The 24754-nt window shown below is 44.1% G+C and overlaps 1 protein-coding gene across 1 annotated transcript in view; it reads left to right on the top strand.

Moving 5' to 3' along the window:
• Cacna1e (calcium voltage-gated channel subunit alpha1 E) overlaps positions 1-24754 on the top strand; it is a 446101-nt gene that overhangs the window by 130609 nt on the left and 290738 nt on the right. Inside the window, exon 3 of the mRNA XM_090340308.1 lies at positions 19071-19337. Coding sequence (XP_090196434.1) covers positions 19071-19337 — 267 coding nt within the window. The remainder of the gene's footprint in view (positions 1-19070; positions 19338-24754) is intronic.

The raw sequence follows: 24754 nt of genomic DNA, 5'->3' as shown, positions 1-24754 counted from the left end.
AGAGCTTCTTATGTTCATTGTCAACTAATGTTTTCTTGTGCTACATTTTTTTCTTGTATGAGTTTTAAAGCTTTGACAACAAGTGTCTGCTGTGCTTGTTTTTTCTATGGACACACAGTATACAATGGTGAGGGTAGCCTCATAGAGTGGGTTTGTTTGGTTATTTGATCTAAGAATGTTATTTCTTTGGTCCTATGGTTGTTGGATATTAGTAAACATCTAGCATAAATGAAACCCATAAATTAAGGTAGCATATTATCTTGAGGTTGTTTTTCTTTCTCAAAGGCAGGGGCTCCTCATTTTCTCTTTTTGTTTTAGACTAGATTTTCATATAGTTTACTATTCAACTAAAGTTATAATTCTTCAAGTGTCCCAGCTTGGGAGAGAGTTCCAAATGATGCTGACACCTTATCACTTGCTCTCTAGAGGGCATCAAAACCCATGCTTTAGCCAGGCGAGGTGACTCGCAGCTTGTAGTGTCGGGGTTTATAGTCCTTTTTGCCTCCTGATCCGCAAGAGAACACGCCCCAACTAAGAACAGACCGAGAAAGGTTAGGGCCGACTGGCAGCCTTCACCCAGCCCTCCCTCACCGGAGGGAAGACATAGACTCGCCAGGGAGACTGTCACAGCAGAACTCCTTTATTCTGGAAATACATTGGGCTAAAATAGGATGCAGGAGCCAATCAGTATAAAGGTGGGAAGGGCAGGTAGGATGCGTGTGCTGTCAGAGAGGGCGGAAGAGCCAATCCCAGAGTTAGAGGTGGCCTTATCACAAACCACAGCCAAACCTCCCAACGAGGTGACAGGCAGGTCGGATCTCAAGACCAGGAAATGAGCCCGTTTTCCTGATGTGACATGCCCCACATGTAATCCTAGCTACCCAGGTGGCTGAGATCTGAAGATCATGGTTCAAAGCCAGCTCGAGCACTAAAATCCATGTGACTCTGATCTCCAATTAACCACTAGAAAACAAAGTGGAACTGTGGCTCCAGGGGTATGGCCATAGCCTTGAGCTGAAGAGCTCAAGGGACAGTGCCCAGGCCCAGAGTTCAAGCTCCAGGACTGATCAAAAAACAAACCATGCCTTAACTCATCTTTGATACTGGGATTTGTCACTGCTCATAGAATAGGCGAAGTTTTAATTCACATGATTATTCTTTGCTTTCCTCTACTCTTCAGAATTTTCTTTTATGCCTCATAAATCTAACCATATCACTTTTATATATTTGAAGATATATTTCTTTATTTTGTTTATTTTTCTAGAGATTTGCAGCAAGAAACTTACTCTGCTATGTTGCTAGTATTGCATCCTCAAATGACTTTTCTAAAGAGAATACAATAGGAAAGCACAAGTTTTTCCTAGGGGTTACACACACACACACACACACACACACACACACACACACACACACACCCCTCTAATAATTGTAGTTATGATGTTTTTAATGGAGAAGTGAGCAGGCATCTCAGACAAAGAGTAGGAATATTTGAAGCAGCAGTACATTAGTAATTACAGTTCTGGCCCTCCGATGATACAGAAATGCTTACCTCATGATACTTGACCCACAGCAACACTTCCACAATCACTTTTCTGATTTAATTGGAGATAAAAATCTCACAGACTTTGCTGTCCAGCCAGGCTGGCTCTGAACTGCAATCCTCAGACCTCAGCCTCCTGAATAGTTAGGGTTATAGGTGTGAGTCACTAACATCTAGCTGTGTTTTTTTTTGTGGTTTCCAGAACTATTTATTCATTAAAATCTATTCACTGTGCCATCAGCAGTGGTCCTGTGTGTATTGTGCTGATAAATAGACACTGACTGAGAAAATTTAACAAGTTCATCATTTAATAAGTCTCAATTCATCTTTATCACATGGTATTGTACACGGTCATCTGTTGAAACAGATTTCACTTAACAGATCTTAGTTTAAAAAAGTCATAGACATTGTGAGTTCTGTATAAACTGGTGGACAGCAAGTTAGTTCCTTTGTTCTGACTGACAAGCCTCAACTTCACCGCAGAATAAAGAATGTAGGCCAAAGAAAGCATAATCGGTCACTCGTATAGAACAGTATTGTTTCTATAATTTGAAGCTTTCTGAATGGACGGGTTCAGGCCTGATCCAACTTTAAAAAGATTACTTAATGAATAGACTATATGGAAATCGTACAAAATGTTATTAACTTTAATTATTAATAGCTTAAACAGTACTATATTACTAACTGCTATTGAAAATCCAAAGCCTCTCTGAGCCGGGTGGCGGCTGCGGATGGGTGGACAGACTTGCCCACGTGGCCCCGTGCTGAGGGGCGGAGGCTTTGGCTTTCCAAGTCCCAGACACTTAAAGAATGGCTTCAGTTGTCAAGAGGAGTACACGGAGGGCTGTGCTTTAGTAACGCACACCCTAGCAGTGGGGCTGGAGGGTGCAGGGCACTGCTACTGTCAGAGCTAGGAAAAGTCCGGTGCATAGGACAAGACAAGGAGAGAAAGCAATCCCTTTCAAACAAAATCTGAAAATAAAAAAAATGTTCACAGTGGTTTATATCAACAGTATGCATTTCATGACAGTAACATGTACTGACTCAGAGCACCCTAGGGCTCTTTATATCCTAAAGGAAACGAGCATTATTTTTATTTATTTATTTATTTATTTATTTATTTATTATTTTTAGGAGATGAAAGATCATAATCGGAAATCGGAGCGAAAGTTCTCATAGTTTAACACAGATAAATTCCAGGAACAAATTAGTATTGACAAAGGGTTTTGGTTGAAAGAATTGCCGAAGACTTGAGCTTTAACAATAAGAAGGTAGTCAGGTGTGGTAGCTCACGCCTGTCATCCTAGCTACTCGGGAGGCTGAGATCTGAGGATCAAGGTTCAAAGCCAGCCCAGGCACAAAAGGACCCGAGACTCTTATTTCCAGTTAATCTTTAGGAAACTGCCCGTGGGGCTTGGCTCAAGGGCAGGGCAGTAGCCTTGAAGCTGAAGAGCTCAGGGACAATACCCAGGTCCTGGGGTAGGGTGGTAGCCTTGAGCTGAAGAGATCAGGGATAGTGCCGAGGTCAAGTTCAAGCCTCCTGACCCACAAAAAAAGTAAGAAGGTAAAGCAAACAGAATGACTAGAGTGAAGATTCTCAGAACTGAGCTGAAAATATGAGTGTAGGTGCTTTTTCACTGAAGACACAGCTGATCTGAGGGAGAGAAACCTATTCTCAGGAATGTTGGTCCACAATCCTTTGTAGTGAAAGTTTTAGGAGCAATTCTACTTGTCTTAGATCCAGTTGCAAAGCCTGAGCTGAAGGTGTGGGGCTGTGGTCACTCTTTCCAGCCTAGGTCATTTGCTGAGGGTATGTCTCTTTTATTTTTCATTTTTAATTTATATGTGCTGCTCAGGTCTTCCTTCAAGAAAGGAAGAGAAAGGGTGTGTTAACTGTGCACCTTTGGGATTGGCTGTTCTTCCAGATGTCCTAGTTCTACATGACAGCATGGTGAGAATATCTAATCCAGGATGTTTCCTTTTATTGAGATAGAGAGTCCTTCTTCAGACCTATGAGGCTAAAAGAATGAGACACACAGATCTAAGTTCATTCCAACTCCCAAAGGCTATGACTTCCCAGATGTGAGCGAGGGCAAGAGAGAATGTATAGTACAGCAAGTGCGTTCCACTGAGAGTTACTGTATCATTTGTTATGATGCCAATTGTGCAATCCAGAAAAATTCAGTTAATTATATGAAAGGTCACAACTGGGGAATTTGGTATTGTTTGAAAGCATTTTAGATTGGCAGAACTGAGGAGGAGGGTACATAGAGAGCCATTGGTTTGAATCCGGGAATAATGTTCAAGGTCTTACAACACACAGGACAAAGAATCCTCTGACTTAATGTGGATAGTGCTTAGGCAGAAAAATTATACTCTGTGTTTCTCTCATCTAGAAATGGAAGGATTAGAGGATTAGTTGGTATGTGTGGCTATATTAGGTAAGATCTCTGTTCAAATTACTCATCAATCTAATACATACCACTTCAACCTGCTTAATATTTACAGAAATGTAAATAAGTGAAATGAATTGAACATGCTCTCATTTTTTTTTCTACCAATGAATAAAATTTGTTTCCAGAATCTTAAGATCTTAGCACAGTGACCTCTGTATCTGCCTCCACACTTCAGTTCATTTGGTTTGTCATGTCAATTGCTGTATCTACGAGGTTAAAATCGAGGACAGTTTTTCTTTAGCTCAAGATTGTCTCCAGATCAGGATCTACTTATTACAACTTGTAGATTCTCTCTTAGCAACTTCCCAATGTGGCATACCTCTCCAAGATATCATGTTTTGTTGAATCAACTTGATTTCTTCATAGTTACCACTCATTCAATCATGTATTTAGTCATACATTTAATAAATACATAACATGCATAATCCATGAAGCAAGTAATTAATTATAATGGATGAATATAAAAATGAACAAATCAAGCCCTTGCGGTGGGGAGAAGAAATGCACGTAACACAGTAGCCAATGTAGGGTAACACACAGTACCAGAGGTTCTCTCAGGAGCAAGAGACCACTTTTTTCATATGATCACAAAATGCTACACACAAAAAAAGAGAGATCATATGAGTGGGGCTTTTAAGCATTAACAACTTTCTGGCCAGCAACCATGGAAAGTAGAGAAGAATAGAAAAGACGAAAGGAGAAATTATGTGCAAGAAAAAATTCAGAGTATATTTTGAGGATGAAGAAAATTGCAATAATTAAGATATTGCAATGAGTAGATTGGGATGACATTTAAGTTTGCTTTTGACTTTGAAATTATAATGATTTCATAGCTATATTATGATCAGTACTAGAGTACTCATTCATTCAACAAAAAACAGACGTGGTAGGGTTTTTATTAATTTTCTTTTGTACTGGAGTTTGAACTTGGACCTGGGTGCTATCCCTTAGTTTTTTTCTCTCAGCAGGTGTTCTACCACTTGAGCCATCTCTCTATTTTGGGCTTCTTGGTAGTTAACTGGAGACCCGAATTTTGGTGATCATCATCTTTCACCCTCCAGAGTAGCTAAGATTACATGCATGGGCCACTGGCACCTGTCAGATGTTTTTGGTAGGGGTGATCATGGGGCTTGAACTCCTGGCTTGGGCATTGTCCCTGTGTTCTTTAATGTCTGGTCTGGCTTTGAATCTCCATCCTTAGATCTCAGCCTCCTGAGTAGCTATGATTAGAGGCGTAAGCCACTGCGCTTGGCCTGATTTTTTTTTAACCAGACTGTTCAAAGCACTGAAGAAACAACAGTGGACAAGCTCTTAAATTTTATTTGTACCACAGATTGGGATAGGACCAGAGTGGAACTAAGCAGTGAGTTGTGGGTCAAACCTAAAGGACGAAAATGAGTTAGGGGGTTCTTTCCATCTCCTCAGCAGAACTCATAAAGTTCTGACAGGGTGGATGATGATGCAGATGGTGAAGAGAGGAAGACAGAGACTGTGACATGATGAAAAAGAAAGCATGACAAGATTTGGAAAATAGTTGTGGTGCATCCAGTTTCATGCCCCAGTTACAGGAAGATTTGTAATGCTGCAAAACAGAATATTAGACCAGGGAAGGCACTGGTTTAGAGGGAAGGATGATGAGTTTGCTTTTAACCCGGTTGATTCATGATGCTGTCAGGCCTTCCAGGTGCAGGAGCCCACTTGAGCATTGTAAATGGTACCAGACTTCCAAAAGAACAGGGCCAAAGAGAAAGCTTTGGGAATCTTCCAGATGCTAGCTGTAGTTGAAGCACTGGGATAGATGAGATCATTAAGAGAGCATGTGCATAAAAAGGAAGTCAGGCAGCGGGCGGTGTCTGTTAAACACATTTAGGAAGTAAAGGCAGGAACGGGGTACGAAGTGAAAAGAAGGGACAGTCAGAAAGGTGGGAAGAGAGTCTGGGTTTGGAGATACCCCCTGGAGGCATGGAGGGAAGAGAATGTGTGTATTCCTTAATAGCTTTCAGAGAGACATACTTCATTTTTTCTTTTTCTTTTTTTTAAAATTTCTTCAATATGTGTAGCTGTGAGAGTGTAGAATCCTCCTGAATTATCCACTTACTATTTCTTTGTGCTTTATGTGGCACATTCACCCTCTGTGCTAGGAGTTTTGATTAAAAGGATGGCAAGAAGGCTGTCTAACAGCTCTTGGAATACTGTGGCTAAGATAGGATTGTAGAAACTTTATAACCTTTGCTCTGGATAGGAAACCATGAAGGGGAAGACACTGGGGGACAAACTCTGACCTGTTTCATCTCTGCATCCTCTTCCCTGTATCTTCAATGGAGAAGTGGTTGTATGAGGATTTAGAATCCATGCAAACCCTGTAGTTTCCAGGTAATGGGACTTTTAAATCTTTTTCTTTTGTCCATAGCTGGAAGGAGGCTCTGTATTTGCCATTTGGCTGTTTATTTCTGAGCAATCTGAAACTATTTTTCTCACCTCTAAATCCTTTAAATCATTCTTACCCAGCTTTAAGGTTCAGGCCATACTCACTCATTCAGCTAGTCTCTTAGTTCATTTATGCTTTTATAACAAAATATTAGACTGAGTAATTTATAAACAGCCTGAGTTAATTTTTCATAGTTATGGAGGCTTGGGAGCCCAAGATCAAGGTACTGACAAGTCCAGTGTCTGGTGACTCACTGACGTTAGATAGTTATTTGAATAGCGTGTCCTCTGTAGTACAGTGACGCTGTGTCTTAACATGGCACAAGATGTAATGGCAAAAGGGCTTAGCTCCTTTTCTCTAGTATCCACTTGCTTTTCGGTTGCACTGGGGTTTGAATATAGAGCGTGTGCTTGATAGATAGGTGCTCTACAACTTGAGTGCTTGCCTCATTCCCTTTTACTTTTATTAGTTGTAAATGGAATCTTTGAAGTTTTAGCCATGATGGACCATAGTCTTGCTAGTTATGCTTCTCATGGATGACAGGTGCTTTCTACCAAATTTAGCTTTTTATTGGTTGGGAAGAGATCTCATTGAAGTTTTGCTCACGCTGGCCTCAAATCACAAGCCTCTTGCTGATAATTCCTGTCTTTGCTTTTTGGATAGCTATGATTATAAATGTTAGACACCATGTCCAGCCTCTCCAGGCTTTATTTATTTACTTGCTTTTGTCAGTCATGGGGCTTAAACTCTGGGTCTGGATGCTGTCCCCGAGCTCTTCAGCTCAAGGCTAATGCTCTTTTTCTTGAGCACAGTGCCACTTGTGGTTTTCTGGTGGTTAATTGGAAATAAGTCTCACAGATTTTTATGCCCCAGCTGGCTTTGAACCACAGTCCTCAGATCACAGCCTCATGAGCATCTAAGATTACAGGCATGAGCCACTGCCAGCTCAGAATTTTTTATAAAGCACTAATCCCACCCATGTTATTAAGCCCTTTAGGTCTAATCACATCCTAAAAGCCACATTTCTGTTCTTCCCACCACATTTTTTTAATTGCCTTGGATTAAAGTTTAGCATGCATTTTGGAGGGGACACAATGTAGCAAAAGTGTATTAAGGTGTGACCTTTAGCATCAGGTAGGTCCAAGTCTGGGTCTGTATGATATTAAGAGACTTGGTTTCTTTCAATCTTAGAATGTTGGCACTAACCATACCTACTTAGCAAGATTCTTGTGAGAAATCCAAATCAACTAAGGTCCCATACACGCAATGGTTCCATTTTCCACAAGCTCTTGCTGTTGTTGCTTTTAGAAGTTTTCTTTGTTCACTTAATTCTTTTTTCCTTGGAGAATTTCTTTCCCCCAATGTTTTCAACTTAAGGAATTATTAACTGGAATAAAATGATCACATAGTATTCCTTAGTTCCAGTCTGGCTCCCTGGGCAAATGAAGGATTAGAATGTTTGGACGCACTGGTTTAACTCCTTTCGTGAATAAGGAGTTGTCTTTTGATATTACCTATCATGCCCATGTCTGTCCTTGAAATGATGGCAGTAATACCATCTTTAGTGATGTGACCTCCCCATCCCCAAGCTTTACACATTGATTTCCTTCTCATCCTATCACAGTCTTAACATCATTCTATGTGCTGGGTCTCCCTTCACCTCCTCCTAATAGCTGTCTTCAGCTTTTAGATTGTGCGTGTGCGTGTGCGTGTGCGTGCGTGTGTGTGTGTGTGTGTGTGTGTGTGTGTGTGTTTGAAGGATTGCTTCTTTTCTTTGAACACAAAAAAGCTAAAGTTTCAAAGCAGGTGGGACGTGGGTTAAACACCATTCTAAATGGCAGACCTGCTGTTTGTGGGGAAGGAGAGTGGCCTGAAAGTTTAAAAATAACCTGAACATTATAGACTCCTGTGAATTCTACAGCCCAGAGCATTGTGAGTCTGTGGGTGTTTTACCTGCTGGAGTGCAGGCAGGAAAACAAGTTGAGAGGCAAGAGGATTTAAATGTGCTGAATCCTTTCATGGCACGTGTTGGCAACAAAAAGTATTCATGAGAGAACTTGAAGCCATACATAATGATCAGGATCGAATTTCCTCAGTGGCAGGACTAGTGCTACCCTCAGGTTTGCAGAACAAAGAACACTGGGTAACATCAGGCTCTACCATGCAACTGACATGCGTTATTTATTTATTTTATTACTGAATAAATGTTCCAGATAGGAAAACTGGGGATGACCTATGGCTGAGCTTAGGGAATTAGGGCAGTTATGACCAGTTTGTCATTTATTGACAAGTGAGTCAATGGTGTTTAAAACAATCACTTGCAGACAATGGCGTGCCCTATTGCTTTTGAGGATTTCTGAAGACTTGAAAACATTTTTGAACTAGGAATCAGTATTCCTTGGCCTGATTTATGTTGCTCTAAAACTGTACTATAACATTATAACAGCAAAGTCAGGCTCATAACACCAACCTACATTGGAATGCAGTATGCTTGAGAATCTGTTGTAACCTTTTGTGTAGCAGTGACCCCATGAGATTTAAAGGGCAGGCATTACCATTACCATTTTTGGCACATGTGTTTATAAACCTAATCAGAACTAAGGCGCACACTTCCTGATATTGTCTTGTAGTTCATTGACTCATTTATTCTGAAGATTGTCAGAACTTTCTAGAAAGTATAGACATATTCTTGTCCCATGCTATTGTAGGATCATCATGGGATGAGTGATGGATGAGATCAAATTTCTATTGATGATATAAACCAGAGACATTACAGGGTTGAAAATACTGGGTTTCAGTATTAGGGAGACCTATGATTGATTTTCTGTTATGTCACCAGTCATATATCCTATCTAAAGATAAATTTAGTCTCTGCTTGTCTTGCATTTTTATTTGTAGAATGAGAATTATAACGGAATCTATACTAGGATTATTTTGAGAAATAAGAAAAGATTCTTAGCAAAGTTCCTTGTACATAATATTTAATATTTGCTACAATATGTAAACTTTATATATTATAATTGTTCTTTATTAATTATAATGTATGTATTTTTCAGTGTAGCTTGTTTGTACAAAATACTAGGTTTCATTATGACTTTTTCAATCATGCATATAATTAGTCTTTAGTTTTTGATGCATATCTGTTTTATCTGTTTATAACCCTACTGAAGTTCTTATTAGAGTACAGAGATTATTTAGTGTAAAGGAAAATAGAGTAGTAGGAAACTTTGAATTGCTGTATCAATTCTTGAGTATATTTGGAAAAATTATTTTAAACAACTTTCACACAAGAATGACTGTGTGAAAAGAAAATGAGTCTTTAAGGGGAAAGCTGTCTGTGACTGTGTAGATGTGTGTGTGTGTGTGTGTGTGTGTGTGTGTGTGTGTGTGTGTGTGTAAGGGATTGGTTTAGTATGGATCTTAGAATAAAATGTTTCAAAAATTGTCATTTGATTGAGAACGATGTCTCCACCTTTCCAATATTAAAATGGGCATGTTGGGAATATTGTCAGGAGTGCTTGTGATTCTTCACACTTGGAGTGTACTGTATTAAGCCTGTCTGAAGGCTGTCAACAACAGAGGAAGATTTGCATGCCTGTATCTACAGAGCTGAGATCAGAGTTGAATCTAGGGTGGTGTCTGCATATAGGCGTGTGTGTGTGTGTGTGTGTGTGTGTGTGTGTGTGTTTGAGCTTTGTCTTAAATCTTCATTAGCCAAAAGTCATGATGATATTTGTCTTTGTTTTTTTGGGTTTTGGTAGAGAGAAAAGATAAAACCAATTAAGACTGATTTTTTGAGGCAGAACTTTATTCTTCTGCTTAATTTACTGTGGAAAGTGATCTGAAAATATTCCTGAGAGTATCTGAATGTCTTCTTTTAATAACTGCTTCCCTCAAATCTTATTTCAACTGTTTTTTTTTAAGAACAGGAAATTACATTCCAGAGAATGAACGATATAACTTAATGATTGATAAGATGAGGAAATGGTTGTTAGGGTGCTGAAAACCTTCCATCTGGGTCAGGGTCATCTGATCTCCTTGGTGTAAAGAGGACCATTACCACTTTGCCTAGAAGGGATAACTGAAAACATCTGACCACAGAAGAGACTCAGAGCCAGAACTAGAACATGCTTATCCTATAGTGGAGGAGACAAAAAATATCAAACAGGAATGTAATAGTGAAGTTATGAACATGAAAATAACAGCAAAGAAAACTATTAAATGACATAGAAGTGAGTTTGTAGGAGGGAGAAGTCATAGACGTGGAAAGAAGATGGAAGGGGCTTCATGCTGGAAATAGAATCGAACTCAGTCATGTCTTGAGTGTGATTTAGTGTAAGAGCTGGAGAAGGAGAAAGGGAGAGATGACATTCTTGCATCAGTGTGAAGTAAGGGTTATAAGCCAGAGCTTTGAGATAGGATATGTTGGTTAATACTGTGATATAATGGAGAGATGGTATTGGAAAGACTGGTTGAGTTCAGATTTTTTGACTTGTTAGGGAAAGGAATTTGGATGCTTTATAGGTAGCCACATTAAGTGATTGAGAGGGAAAATACCACATGGATAAGAGATATAGAATTTTAGGAAGGGGATAGTTTGAATTACCTTGGGTTCATTGAAACAAAGTTTCAGGTGATGAGGTCTCCATCACTTCATTGAACATTTGAATCTGGAAATGCAGTGACAGGTGAGGACTAGTAGTTAAATTAGGGAATTACATGGGATGATTGAAAAGTGAGGATTAAAGATATGATCTCAAAGGGAAGGAATCCAGGAAGGGAAGGTAAAGGTATTGGAAATCCCTTGTAAAGTGGAACAGTAAGAAGAGGAGGAAGACTGGAGGATACAGTAACTGGAAAGCTAGAAGTAGAGAAGTAGAGAAGTAAGAAGGTGGGGAGATCAGTACTGCTGCATGCTGCAAAGTGATCAAGGAAATGGTAGGTAAAATAAAGACCCATGGGGAGGTCAGTTGGGGGGTTCTTGTCATTTCTGGGAGACTCAAAAGAGCACAGTCAGAAAATGGCCTATGCAGGTATACATGTAGAATCAGTCCTTGAGTCTGTATCATATGTGAAAGTCTATTCATTATGGTTATTTTATACCAGGTGGGTGTAGCCACCTGCTCAGTGTAGGAGGGAGTGGGAGAAGAGGGGGTGCAGTGATGGACAGGTGGTGACTTAATCTGCTTATGATTTCTATCAGGGAACTCAAGGAGAGACAAGACCAGTGGGAGTGGCAGAATGTGGTTCTCTTCTCTGACTCTTCAAGTTTTCTCTAGGCTCTGCTTCAGCTATGAGCTGTTTTCTCTGCTCCTGGGGCATTATCTTTGAGAGGTGTGCAGAGAGTAGATTAAGATAAGAGAAGCATGGGCAGCATTCTGCCTGGCGCCCTTCCCTTTTTAGTCCCTGCTATAGCACCTGACACATTGCCTGTCATGTGGAGAGTGCTCATTGTATTTTGGTTGAATGAATGAATCAGCCTGAGCCAACCTAGGCAGAGAGAACTTGCAATGTGTGGGCTATGTTGTATTTTCTTAGTCAAGAGGCCATGGGGGTGGATGGATGGGCGGCTTCCGTCAGTTGTTCTCACCCTCTGCTCACCATCATCAGTTGGAGTAGCTCTACTGAGTCTCCTGCTGTCTTGGTCTTGGCAGAGCATCAAGGGTGGACTTAGAAGGAAGGGAGGAAGGTGGGCAGTAATAGGGATTCTTTGCTTTCTGGGGTTCTTAACCTTCCCACTAACTTTTGCAAGATGTGCTACTATCTATGAAATTCACACATTTGGCTATTATTTTTATTATTATTTGGTCAGTCACTCATGGGGCTTGAACTCAGGACTTGGGTGCTATCCCTGTGCTTTTTTCCCCTCAGTGTTAGTGCTCTACCATTTTGAGTCACAGCTCCACTTCTGGTTTTAGAGTGGTTAATTGGAGATAAGAATCTCATGGACTTTTCTGCCTGGGCTGGCTTTGAGCCACGATCCTCAGATCTCAGCCTCCTGAGTAGCTAGGATTACAGGTGTGAGGCATCAGTGTCTGGCTGGTATTTGGCTTTTCTATAGACTGAAAAGTGACCTCATGTTATGGAACGGTAGTAATGCTCTCAGCTCTGTGATCCTAGACAGAGTGACAAGTAAATACTACTACTACTACTACTACTACTACTACTACTACTACTACTACTACTAATAATAATGTTAGTCTCTTGATCTTGCATCTCACACATCTTCTGGATGGTATCCATCAAGGGCACTAGTGCTCCAGGCTGTCACTCTATCCCCCCAGCACCAATCTCTTTCAAAGGGATCTTGTGGATTCTTCCTTTTTCTGATTGTCTCCTGGTGTTTTTCCTCCTTTCTTTGATCTTGCCAAGTGCTATCTAATGGTGTACTTCACATTCTGCTGATAGTTGAGCCCTTCTCAGCGGTTAGGTTTTCCCTTCCTTTTCAAACCGCAGGTTCCTAGATGGCTATGACGTGCCTCATTTATCTCTGAGCTTCAGAATCCCTGGGAACAATGCTTGGCACATGAAAAGGGCTTAATGAGGATTTGTCTAAGGGATTTATGAATTCATGAATAAGTAAACAAAATGCAGGGCTTTCTCAGGTACCTTTGGGGGTCCCTTCTAATACTTTTCTTTTTTCTTCCTCTCTTTTCCTCTGTTCTTTTTTATTATGTCTCAGGAATTTGTATGTCAGGGCACCTCCTTCCATTTCCTACACCACAAAATTACCCCAGGGACGGACTGTACTTTCAGAAACGTACACTAGCTAGGTAGTGTTTGTTGTGCATTACCTTGGTCATAGCTACCATAGCGGATCTGTTCATAAGCAGGCATTTATTCAGCACTTACTATGTACCAGGCTTTGTTCAAGGGGTTTATACATATTAACTAACAGTCTTTCCCATTGAGAAAGACATATGTAACCCTTTGGGAAACTCTGAGATTCAAGCTTATGCCTTACCTCTGCAAGGCCCAAGATGGTATCTCTGACTTGCTTAAGCAAGAGAAACATTGTTTTGATGTGCAGTGTATTATTAGCAGCCACACATTATAAAGAGTCCTGATTTTATCAGGAGATCTGAGTCTGCTATTTCTCAGCTCTGTGTATTTGAACATGGCCCTATCCTCCTGGGTTTCAGAAAAAAAAATGTGCCTCACAGCCCCACAAGGATGTGAATGAGATACTATTAGCACAGTTGGCACAGAGGAGATGTTGAGTTGTCAATGAGTGGTTTCACCAATACCTTTTTAGTAGAAGTTGTAGCTCTTTCATTGGCTGATAGGGTATTGAGCTGTGGGATTTCTCAGGCTTAGGCTTGAGAGATGTTGGTTCTAGTGCTGGACATTACATAAGGATGCGGTTGCGTTTTCCCCCAAGTGTGAGCTGTGTGGTGGTGTGCAAGCCAGCAGCTTCCCAAAATGTCTGCATTGCCACCCTGCTTTTCTGCTCTGGTATGCATTTGCACATGGTTTCTTGCCAACTTTTTTCTTAAGAACCCACTCCCAAATCCTCTGCATACTATTTTGCATGAGAGTCAATTTCTTGGGAAAGCTCAATAGGGGGAAAATAGAACAAAAGGAGCTCTGATAGTTTAAGCAGAAGCCATTAGACTGTAACTGTGAGGGTGGCTCCAAATGAAAAGGAGAGGGCTGGTAGGATGAATCCTGAATTTGCAGATTCCTCAGTGATAAACTAAAATTTCTAATAAAGCTAATCCAAGTTCTATCTGATCTCAAAATAATTTATGAATGAGGAGAATAAGCTTACTGGTACTCTGACTACCCATTATTTGTGTTCTTAGTATAAGCTTCCATGGCCCCTCTGATTAGGACATAATGACTGTTTCCTTTCCTGTCTTGGGTGGTTCACTCAAGAGTAAAGACAATGGAATTTAATAATCTATATGGGATAAATCATGTAAGGCAGTATTTATTTCTTCCTAGTTTACAGGTCTCTTCCTACTGTTTTGTACCCGTGTGTGTGTGTGTGTGTGTGTGTGTGTGTGTGTGTGTGTGTGTACTTTGTGCTTTGTGTTTGGAGCTACTGTTTCCAGAGTCTGTCAGATGGGTTGCTTCCATTGTGATGAAATTTAGGACTCGGACTTCAAGAAAGTCCCACAGAGGAATAGAGCACTAGAGGGAAGGCCACAGTTAAGAATATCTGCACTAGAAAGTATGCTGGACTGCCAAGAATCTGTGCTCACAACAATGTCTCACAAGTGTCCAGTAGATGGTGCTCTGATAACAGGAAAATAACAGCTACTGGCCTTAAGAGCCCCTAACATTTTTCTCATGGTCGCTGGTTCTTACCACTTAAGGGGACAGCGGAATCAGGGGAACTAGGAGAAAAATACTCAGCAGATTCCCTAATGAGGGGCTTTATGACAATGATCTGATCTCTCCTGAGGGCAGTAGATGTGATACTCATTAAGCTCCATCCTACATGGTACCAAGAACATTTGACTACTAGTCAAATTAAACTTGCAGATAATTCACATGTCATGCATGTCCATTGGCTTAAAATCTGTGTAAAGTTTCTTTTCTTGATATACAATTTGTAGTTATACAGCATGGGTATGAGAAATTGAAAATCAGCACTTACAGAAAGAAGTGCATACTCCATTTTTAAAATATAGTTTTATTGTTATTATTAAAGTGTTACAAAGAGAGGTTACCATCTTATAAGTCAGGTAATGATACTATATTCTTTCTCTCCCTTCCTCCTTTCCTTCTTTCTTCCCTTCCTTCCTTCCTTCCTTCCTTCCTTCCTTCCTTCCTTCCTTCCTTCCTTCCTCCCTCCCTCCCTCCCTCCCTCCCTCCCTCCCTTCCTCCTTCCCTCCCTCCCTCCCTCCCTCCCTTCCTTCCTTGACAGTTCTGGGCTTGAACTCAGGGCCTGAGCACTGTCCTTAGGTTTTCTCAAGGCTAGAGCTCTACCACTTGAGCCACAGCACCACTTCTAGCTTTTTTCCCCCTATGTATGTGGTACTGAGGAATAGAACCCAGGTCTTTGTGCATGATAGCCAAGCACTCTACCACTAGGCCAAATTCCTGGCCCAAGTTCCAGCTCTTAATAGAAGTGGACAAATGGCTTCACATGGTACACATGCTGCTAGTTAACCTCAGAGATTTCAGTGAGGATCAGCTGTGAGGGGTATATAATCTGATAATGATTGATTGTAAGATTATGTAGCTATACAATTGTAGGTTTTGAACAACTAGGAGAGCATGGAACTAAAAGAGAAATTCATGAAGGTCTAAGTCTGAAAGGTTTGTAACAGCCAGGTAGGGGTTGCAGAAGAGAGTGTGCCTTCCTACCAGCATTGCTTGCCCATGGGCCAAGGCCCTTTCCAAATCCACTGATGTCCTTGTGTTTGTCCGTATGACCCTAAGCTGCACATTCTAAGAATTCCTTTGAGCTCCTCTATAAGGTGCTCTTCCTCTGCAGTGTACTCTGCTTTATCCCAGCGTACCATTGCTGAAGGCTGCTTCCTCAGAAGGGAGGTCTCAGCACCGGTGGGTCCTCCCATCTCCATGTGTGATTTCTTGTCTTGAGTATCTCAGATCTCTAAAAAATTACAGCAGTCATAGAAAACAAAAGACACTGCAGAGAGAGGAGAGGGGATTCGTGCTGAATTTCTGCTCCAAGGGGTGACAAGTCAGCTTTCCCTAATTTTTGAAGGACCACTTCTGGGAGATGAAAGGTTTAGTGAGACCTGCTTAACCTGGATAGAGGGAAGTTTCAACATGAGTGAACAATCTCATTTATGGTAAGCAGATACAACCTTTGTGTAGTCATCCATTTTTTATTAATTGTTGTATCCTTAGGGCCTAAAACAGTGCTAGACACATAGAAAGTATGAAACAAGTATTTGTCAAGGACAAGCTGTCCTCTCTCACATCCATGCTAGCTGGGGCACATTTTCTTGTGCATTTTCCTGCCTTAGTTTAGCATAGCAGTACCCACTGTATCCTATCTGAACAATGCACACCAAGGGGATCAGAAGTGGCTTGAAGCCAAGCCCAAGGACACATAGTCAAATGTGTGACTGGCTCTAAGCGATTGGCTGGTAGGGTTTCAGAGAAACATCTCCTCCCAACTTCTGACATGTTTTAAACAAGAGGAGCTTGCAATTAAAGCAGGACAGAGAAAATAGTAAAATAATAGACTTGTCTCACCTTGAATAGTAATTTGGCCTGAAATGGGCTCCTCAGATTCAAAAGGTCAACGTGCCGTGTCCCCAAGGTCAGCAGTGCCTTCTCAGGGTAAGGCATGGAGACCATTCCTTCATGTGTTCCATTTCTTAGAGCATTTTTTCCTTCACATGTGCAGGGGTACACACACACTTCACGCTCACATTCTCACACGATCGACACGTGTCAGTGCTCACATGGCTTTGCCCACACAGACTCATACACCCAAGAACACACGTGCCTTGAACTCACATGTCACGTATTAATCACACACACTGACTTTCACACACAAAGGGCCATCCTCATTCATGATTTCTAATCTCTGGGCTTGCACAGTCTTTGTGTTGGGGTCCAGCCACTCCTGATTCTTTTCCCTGCCATTGCTCAGGTGGGGACGGTTGAGCACTGCTGTGTTGAGGCAAGGCAGGCAAAGAGAGGCTAGGTGTGCCCCAAGTAGCCCAGTAGGTAGGAGCCAGGACTGCTGGTCTGTGGCTTTCATTCAGACAGGAAAAGGTTGATTGCCAAATACCAAGGTTCTTTCGCTAGGGCCTGTGGTCGGCCTTTCCTACCTCTGCTGCTCAGACACAAATCCTGAATGTGAGTCTTTTCTCCCCCTCCTCCATGAGTGGGGTGGGCTTGAGAAAGTGAGTAGGAGCTTATTTGGAAGTGAAAGATGGGCTGCGAGGACCCTTGGGTTGGGATTTTGAGAAGGACGGTTTTAGCTCAGTCTTACCATCATATGTTTGGATCAGGTTCCAGGAGGTGAGACACCAGGGTCTGCTAGGGTCCCACCGAGAAGGGTCTGGAAAAAGAGGGAAGACCGAGGCTCCCTTGGATCCCCCAGGACCCGTCAGGGAACCTCCAGAGGTTAAGTGGAGACACTGGGAGAGGGCGATGCCTGCTTTGTGGAGCATCTGGAGCCCCAGTGAGCCCTTCTCTCTCCCTTCCCCCACAGCTGCAGGTAACCCGGCACCCCACTGGGCGGGGAGTGGGGCGCAGCCCGGGGGACCCTTCTCTGCCAGGGACCCGAGGCACACGTGCTTGCGTGTGCGCCCTACAGTGCCCCCACTGTCGAGGAGTCTCCGCAGCGCGGCGCGGCTGCCAGCTGCACCCAGCGTCACTTAGGGATTAGGATTCTTCCCGGTACCTTGGCACAGGTGTACGACTACCCTTCGGCCAAACCGGCCTCAGGGCTCGGGACCTTCCTCCTTCCTGCTGCGTGGGGTTCCTGTCCTACATCCCACCCCCTCCCTCCAGGCGGAGCTCCGGTGCAGCCTCGCGGCGCGCCTCCCCCACCCCCGGAGTGTCGCCTCGGCTGGGTAGAGCGGGTCGGGCTGCTTGGAAGAAGAGCAGGGTCGGGTCCTTGTCCAAGTCCCATGCTGGGCCAGCCCTAGGCTGCCTACTACCTGTTCCTCCCCGGCCTGCCCGAGGGCCCGCGCTCCCGCGCCCGCTCCCCGCCCTCTCCCGGCGCAGCCTCGGATCGCCGGCCGTGGCGTGGCGTGCAGATCGGAGATCGGGGAAGGCGGCGGAGGGAGGCGGCGGCGGCGAGCGCTCCGGGCGGCAGGCGGGCGGAGGCTGGCCCTTGGGCTTCGCTGCTGCCTGGGTGCTGTTCTACTTCTTCCCTCAACGCTGGAGCGGGGAAGTCCTGTGTCTGCCTGGATCCACTTCTTCTTCTTCTTGATCTTTTGGGGGCGTTGCGGTTTACGCAGGAACCTCAAAACCACTCTCCCCCACCCCCACCCCTCCCTCCTCTCTCTCTTTTTCTTCTTCTCCCACCCCCCCCCCGCCAAAAAAAAGAAGCCCTTTGGATGCATCTGTGCTGGCAGATTCTAAAAACCCAAGTCTTGGCTGTGGAATTTCTTCGGTGGACTTGCGGGGGGCTGGCGTTATAAGACGCGTCACCGTAACCAGCCCTCATCTTTTTTGCTTCAAAGTTCTTTTGTTTTCCTTGCCCTCTCCCTCTCGAACCTCCCCCTCTTCAAGCAGTCAATCACCGAACTGTTACCTAGAGGAGCCTGCCTGCCTCTCTCCCTCAACTAGGTGGTGGCTCTGCCAGAAGAGGAGCTATGTTTGAAGAGCAGCCTGCTCCACCCCTCTCCTCTGCGCTCCCAGAACACTACCACACACTGGCATTTTGAGAGAGAGAGGGATAGAGACAGAGAGGAGAAAAGATTGCATCCAGAAACTGAGCACCCCAAACCCTCTCCCCGCCCCCCCTTCGTTTGCTTTCTTGGGGAATGGAGCTTCGCAGAGGTTGAATTTAGATTCAACAGTTCGGCGGCGCCGCAGCTCGGCTCGCGGCCGCAGGGCGCGGGGCTCCCCCCGGGCGGTGGTCCGCGCGCGCGCGCCGGTCTGGATGCGGCTCTGACTCTCCGGGTGTCTTGCTGCTTGTTGCTGTGTGCGGGGTGTTCGGCGATCATCTTCTGTTGTCTTCTGTCTGTTTGAACTTCAGGATGGCTCGCTTCGGGGAGGCGGTGGTCGGCAGGCCTGGGTCCGGCGATGGAGACTCGGACCAAAGCAGGAACCGGCAAGGAACCCCGGTGCCGGCCTCAGGGCCGGCGGCTGCCTACAAGCAATCGAAAGCGCAGAGGGCGCGGACTATGGCTTTGTACAACCCCATTCCTGTCCGGCAGAACTGTTTCACCGTCAACAGATCCCTGTTCATCTTCGGAGAAGATAACATTGTCAGGAAATACGCCAAGAAGCTCATCGATTGGCCATATCCTTTCTTGTCCACCATTAATTTCTTTCTCCCCCCACCCCTTTGCATTTTTGGGGGGGAAAGGGGGGGCTACCTAGCATGGAATTTGTCCCTCACCCCTAACTGGTGCCCCTTTGCCCCTTTGCTGAAGTGCATACTACTTGGTTGCATCTAAGGGGCAAGCTTGGTGCCCTGGAGACCTATTTGGGCACTAGTGTTTTTCAAGGTAAGAATTTTAGTTTTTTAAATCTCCCCCCTCCCCAATGTGGAAATCTCTAGCATCCTTGGTGAGTGGTGTTTTTGCCTTGTCTGCCTCTTTCTGGGCTGGGCTTTGTCTGCCTTTCCCCTCACCCCCAGTTCTTTCACAAGCTGCACACTCCATCCACATAGAGTGGGTTGCCTGGAATCCAAGGGCTTTCTTTCATAATCAGTTCTCCTTCCTGAAAGCCTTCCCTTTGCCCCCTGCCGTTCCTACCTGCAGAGGAGACACCTGCACGGTCTTACCAGTAGGAGAGTCAGAGCTCCACTGGGGGAGCTTTATCAGGGTACAAGTTCCAAGATCATAGGCCAGAACTGGGCAATGAATACACGCACAACAGGCTTTTGGCTGGGGACCCAGATAACTCCAGGGACTAAGTTTGCGTTCCACTGAAAAGTGTAGTGAGTGACACTGTAGGGGGGTGGGGGTGGGGGCAGTTTCTGTCTGCACAACCCAAACAGTTCAAAGTTGGAGCTTTCCATTTGACCATAGAAGATCAGTTCATCCGGACCCCCATCCTTAGTCCTGGGTTGGGTAGTCCTCTTTTTAGTGCGTGGTTCAGTTGGTTCCTCTCCGGAATCAGACAGATCTGCAGGGCTGGAATTCATCCACTGAAGGCTAAAGGTGTGCAAGCAACCAGTGTGGAACACAAGGCAGGGGGAGGCGGTGTGCTGCTTTTCACAAGAAACTGTCAGGGTGTATTTGGTGGAAACTTGGTTGCAGGTGTTCCCAAGTGCACCAAATGCAGGCTGCAGATGCAGAAACACCTCACTGCCTTGCTCTTCTCTAGGAATTTGGGTGCTTGGCCAGGCCATTAGAAATGGGAGGGGGGTAGTGAAGGAGATAAGTAGAAGGCAATCTAATGATGTGGCCTGAATATGAGGGTGGGCTCGGGGACAGGGACTTTGATGCTTGTGGAGGGACATTTCTTAGGAAGAATGTACTTGCTGAAGAGGCTCCCCACGTCTCCCCCCCCAGCCAGGTGTGCAGCAGTGAGACATCTGGAGTTGGGAGAGGGGGTGAGGGGAGTCTTAACATTAGAGTATTAGACACTCAGCACCTTGCTCCCCACCTTCCCTGATCCCCACATGGCCTGGCTATCTCTCTGCTACCCCTACCTCTGTTTTTGGCCTTCCTTCCCCCTACCCCCTACTTCCCTGCTTCAGCAGCTCTGCCGATTGGTTGGCGAGTGGTGCTTCCAGGCAGGCAGCACCCCTCATTAGAAATGGAGGAGCATCTCTAAGCAGATATTCCTGCTGCTGCTGCTGCTGCTGCTGCTGCTGCTGCTGCTGCTGCTGCTGCTGCTGCTGAGATCATCCTCCCACTGGCACCCCAGGCTGGCTTTCTCCCTTTCTCCTCTTCCCTGTACTCTTCTCCCCCGCCTACCCCCCACAGAGCGGTCTTGGTGGCCCCCAGTGCCTGAGTTGAACGTCTCTAGGTCTCTAGGTAGGGGCTTGGGGCGGGGGGTGGGGGAGGGTTAGGTCCCGCAGTCATGCCTGCCTGGAAGCCAGAGAGCTGCACAAAGCAGACAGATCTTATTGTGTTATGTGCTGCAGCTGCAAATAACTCCTCTAGGCGGGACGCCACTGATTTCCCAGATGCCCCCCCACCTGCCTCGCCCACCCCGTTCAAGTCTCAGAAATGTCCCACTTTTCTGTACCCCTCTTTGCTGTGCCTGTTTATTCAGAGTAGCAGCCCCCCTCTTCCTTGCACTACACAAAGCCACCTCCTCCCCCTCCCCCCTTTGCGAAGGGCAAAGTGTACCAGCAGTCATCCTTAGCACCTTGGACAGCACCACTGAAACTTCCCTGGAAGCCTCAGGGGCTCCCCAAGTCAGCTGGGTTCAGCACCTCAGTTACTTCCGGCTGGCAGCAGACTCCCAGGGCTGGGAAAAGAAGCAGGCTTCCCACACCATGCGGTTGGGTTGCCTCAGTTCACATTCTTGCTTCCTCTGCAAAGACACTGCCTGCTTTTCCACCAAGCACTGTGAGCACTAGGTGCAGCAGTGAGCCTTATTCCTCTCTCTGCTTGTCTTGGGCCAAAATGGACTAAAGGGAGTCAAAGGAAAGATGCTTGAGGGACTTCACTTAAGCAACGTGCTCGATGTCTTGATCATGAGCCCTGTCCCAGTGTTCTTTTCTAGCCTCATAGTTAGACATTTTACAGTGGTTCCACAGCCTGCTAGTGTTGTAAATAGTGCTCAGAGAACATTTGCTAAGGTGTGTTTAGTGAAGCCTAGTTGAGAAATTTAAAATGCCCTTTCCCCTCCCAACCCCCCACCAGCCACTGAACAACTTAATTGAATAGTATATGCTCTATGGCGGTGACCATGTGCAAACGCTGTGCTTCTGTCAGCTTTGTGTTTTTCTCCAGAAGCCCCTGTAAGTGCCTGATCTCACCTCCCCATCATTTCTTAACGCGTAGCTTCTGAGAATATCTTGCTTTTTTTCTTATTGGGAGTTGGTGTGATCAGTGATTATCCATGAAGATAAGGTACCAGTTCTGTTACCTCAAAATGTTACTTCATCACTTGGTGACTCAGTTTCTTTAGTTGTAGATTAAGTTGATCCTAATGAGTTCCTGGAGGAATTCAATGAGTTCATAAATGACACTTCCTCAAATTTCAGAATCCTGGGCCCCATTTCTGACTCACTGATCTGAACCCCAGGAGATAGTGTGTACAGGTAATTGACTAATGGTGATGAGTTTGAGAAGTGCCAAGGTCTTCATATGGGCCAGATTTTCATAAAAAGGAAAGTCGTTCAAAAAATATGTGAAGACCTGTACTAGTACTGGCATATTTGAATTCAGCATACTTAAGGATTTTGACTGCCTATATTCTACAATACCTTGTGTGACTTATACTTCGATAGGTTGCAGAATGTCACTGTGGGACCCAGGAGGATTTAATGCATGCTGTGTATGTTTTAATCACATTGGTTTAGAAGAATGAGTTAAATAAGTGCAATGATTAATGTTTGTAGGACCTTCTGATCCAAGTAGGGGTAGTTCTATTAATATCAACCTATTAATAGGCAGGTCTCATTCTTATTTGTAGAAACATGCCTAAGATAAACCAGATTTGGCATGAAAGAGCATGGCGAATCAGCAGCCCACTCTGTGTTTCATTTTTCTTGGAAGCTACATCTGCATAGGGAGTTAATTTTATTTTCTTATGACACTCTCTTTTGCAGTGGATACCATAGCCTTTTGGAAATGCTAATCTGATTTAAAATGTGATATTACATTTTATAGCATTCTTCCTTTTTTTCTCCTTATCAGATAGGTCTAACGAGAGTATTCTCCCTCTCCAGACAATAGATACTCTGAATGCCATTCCATAGTCTGTGTGTTACATTCTTCCTAGTATTGGCCTGCGCCCTAACACAATGGCCCTGTGGTTGGGCATAGAGGACTTCTCTCATACTTTGCACTTTTGGAGTAGTGGGTAAAGGGAAGAAATGTTACATCTGTCTTGGAGCCTCTGTACCATACATGAGCAATAGATTTTTTTTTCTCCACCCACGGGTCATCTCAGTGTGGAAGGGTATGGTTTATGTAGAAATGAACATGATGGTTGAAAGGAAGATCAAATGTGTTTGCAGCCTCTGAAATGGTGAAGCTCATTATAACAAACCTGTGGGTATTCATCCTTGATTTCTGATGTAGAATTCCATCATATTGCCAAGGCACTCCAGTTACTGGCCAGAGGTTATGTAAATATGTGGATATTGAATTACTCATTATACTTTGTCCAATAAATAGGACATTTATTTTGGAGGATTTAGGGAAGGATTACCAGGAGTCTTAGTTTCCAGATGCATATATACACTTCTCTGGTTGCAAGTAAATATTGCGGGATAGTGAACTGTAACTTTGGTGAGATTTTAGGAATGATGTGAGTCTAGTGAGTCATGAGTTAGGGCATCTTTATTAGGAGAGAGGTGGGAGCTAAGAAGGATGGAGTTTGGAATTTTATCTTATTTTTACATTGTGCAGGACAGCTCCATGTCTTCCCTATACCTGTAGGGAAACCATGACTGTAGCTGGCACCAAGGATGTAGCATATAAAGGTCTTGGGGGGCATTGTTTTGTTGTTTTGAGGTTCCTAAGATACTTCCTGAATTGTCCTTTGGGTTTGATCTTGATAAGAGCTATGCTAATATTTCCTTTGGAAGCCTAAAGCAAGACTGGTTGTGGGGACCATTTGTAATTGGCATCGGGCCTGGAATATGAGTTGTGGTGAAGGAGTTTGGCAGAAATAAAATGACTTGATGGTAATGACTAATATGTCTTGGATGTGATAGTTTTGCCTATGGGATATAAGTCATTATTTTCCTACCCTCCAGAAATTATCATCCCTTGATAGGCATTCTACACACTATGCATTAAAGGAAGAGTATGAGGAAGAGGAGGAAGAGGAAGAAAAAGAGGAGGAGGAGTAGATTAACGGGCACAGGCCTTTTCTTTTCCTCCTAGAAAGTCAGACTCTGGAATTATTAACTCCCCTCCCCTCAAACTGCTTATCTCCCTTTAGCCATTGCTGTACAGACTGTGGGTGGTTTTCCCCACAAACTCTGTTCCTTTTTATGGGAACATCTGGTTTCTTTTAGTCTTCATACTCTTAGTTAAAACCAAAGGGATCAAGGTGCCTGTGGCTCATGCCAGATAGCGTATCTACTCAGGAGGCTGAGATCTGAGTAAGGACTGAGGTTCAAAGTCATCCTGGCAGGGAAAGTCCACAAGACTATTTCCAGTTAGCTGCACAAAGCTGGATGTGGAGCTGTGGCTCAAGTGATAGAGTGCCAGTCTTGAGGGAATAAGGTAAGAGACATTGCCCATGCTCTGAGCTCAAGTCCTAATACTGGCATAAAAAACAAGCTATTAAAAAAAAAAAAACAGCCTAAGCAGTGATGGGTCATGGCTGTAATCCTAGCTACTCAGGAGGCTGAGAAAATGACGACTATGGTCAAAGCCAGTTTGGGCAGAAAAGTCCCTGTAAAACTTTTATCTTCAATTAACTATTCAAAAACCAGAAATGAGGCCAGGAGTTTGGCCTCATGGCAGAGTACTTGCCTAGCATGCACGAAAACCCGGGTTCAATTCCTCGGTACCACATGCATAGAAAAAAGCTGGAAGTGGTGTTGTGCCTCAAGTCGTAGAACTTTAGCCTTGA

The sequence above is a fragment of the Megascapheus bottae genome, chromosome 10, assembly GCF_031878675.1.
Source record: "Megascapheus bottae isolate mThoBot1 chromosome 10, mThoBot2.hap1, whole genome shotgun sequence".
Taxonomy (NCBI): Eukaryota; Metazoa; Chordata; class Mammalia; order Rodentia; family Geomyidae; genus Megascapheus; species Megascapheus bottae.
The sequence above is the reverse complement of the archived record's forward strand: the minus strand, read 5'-3'. Positions and strand labels throughout refer to the sequence as shown.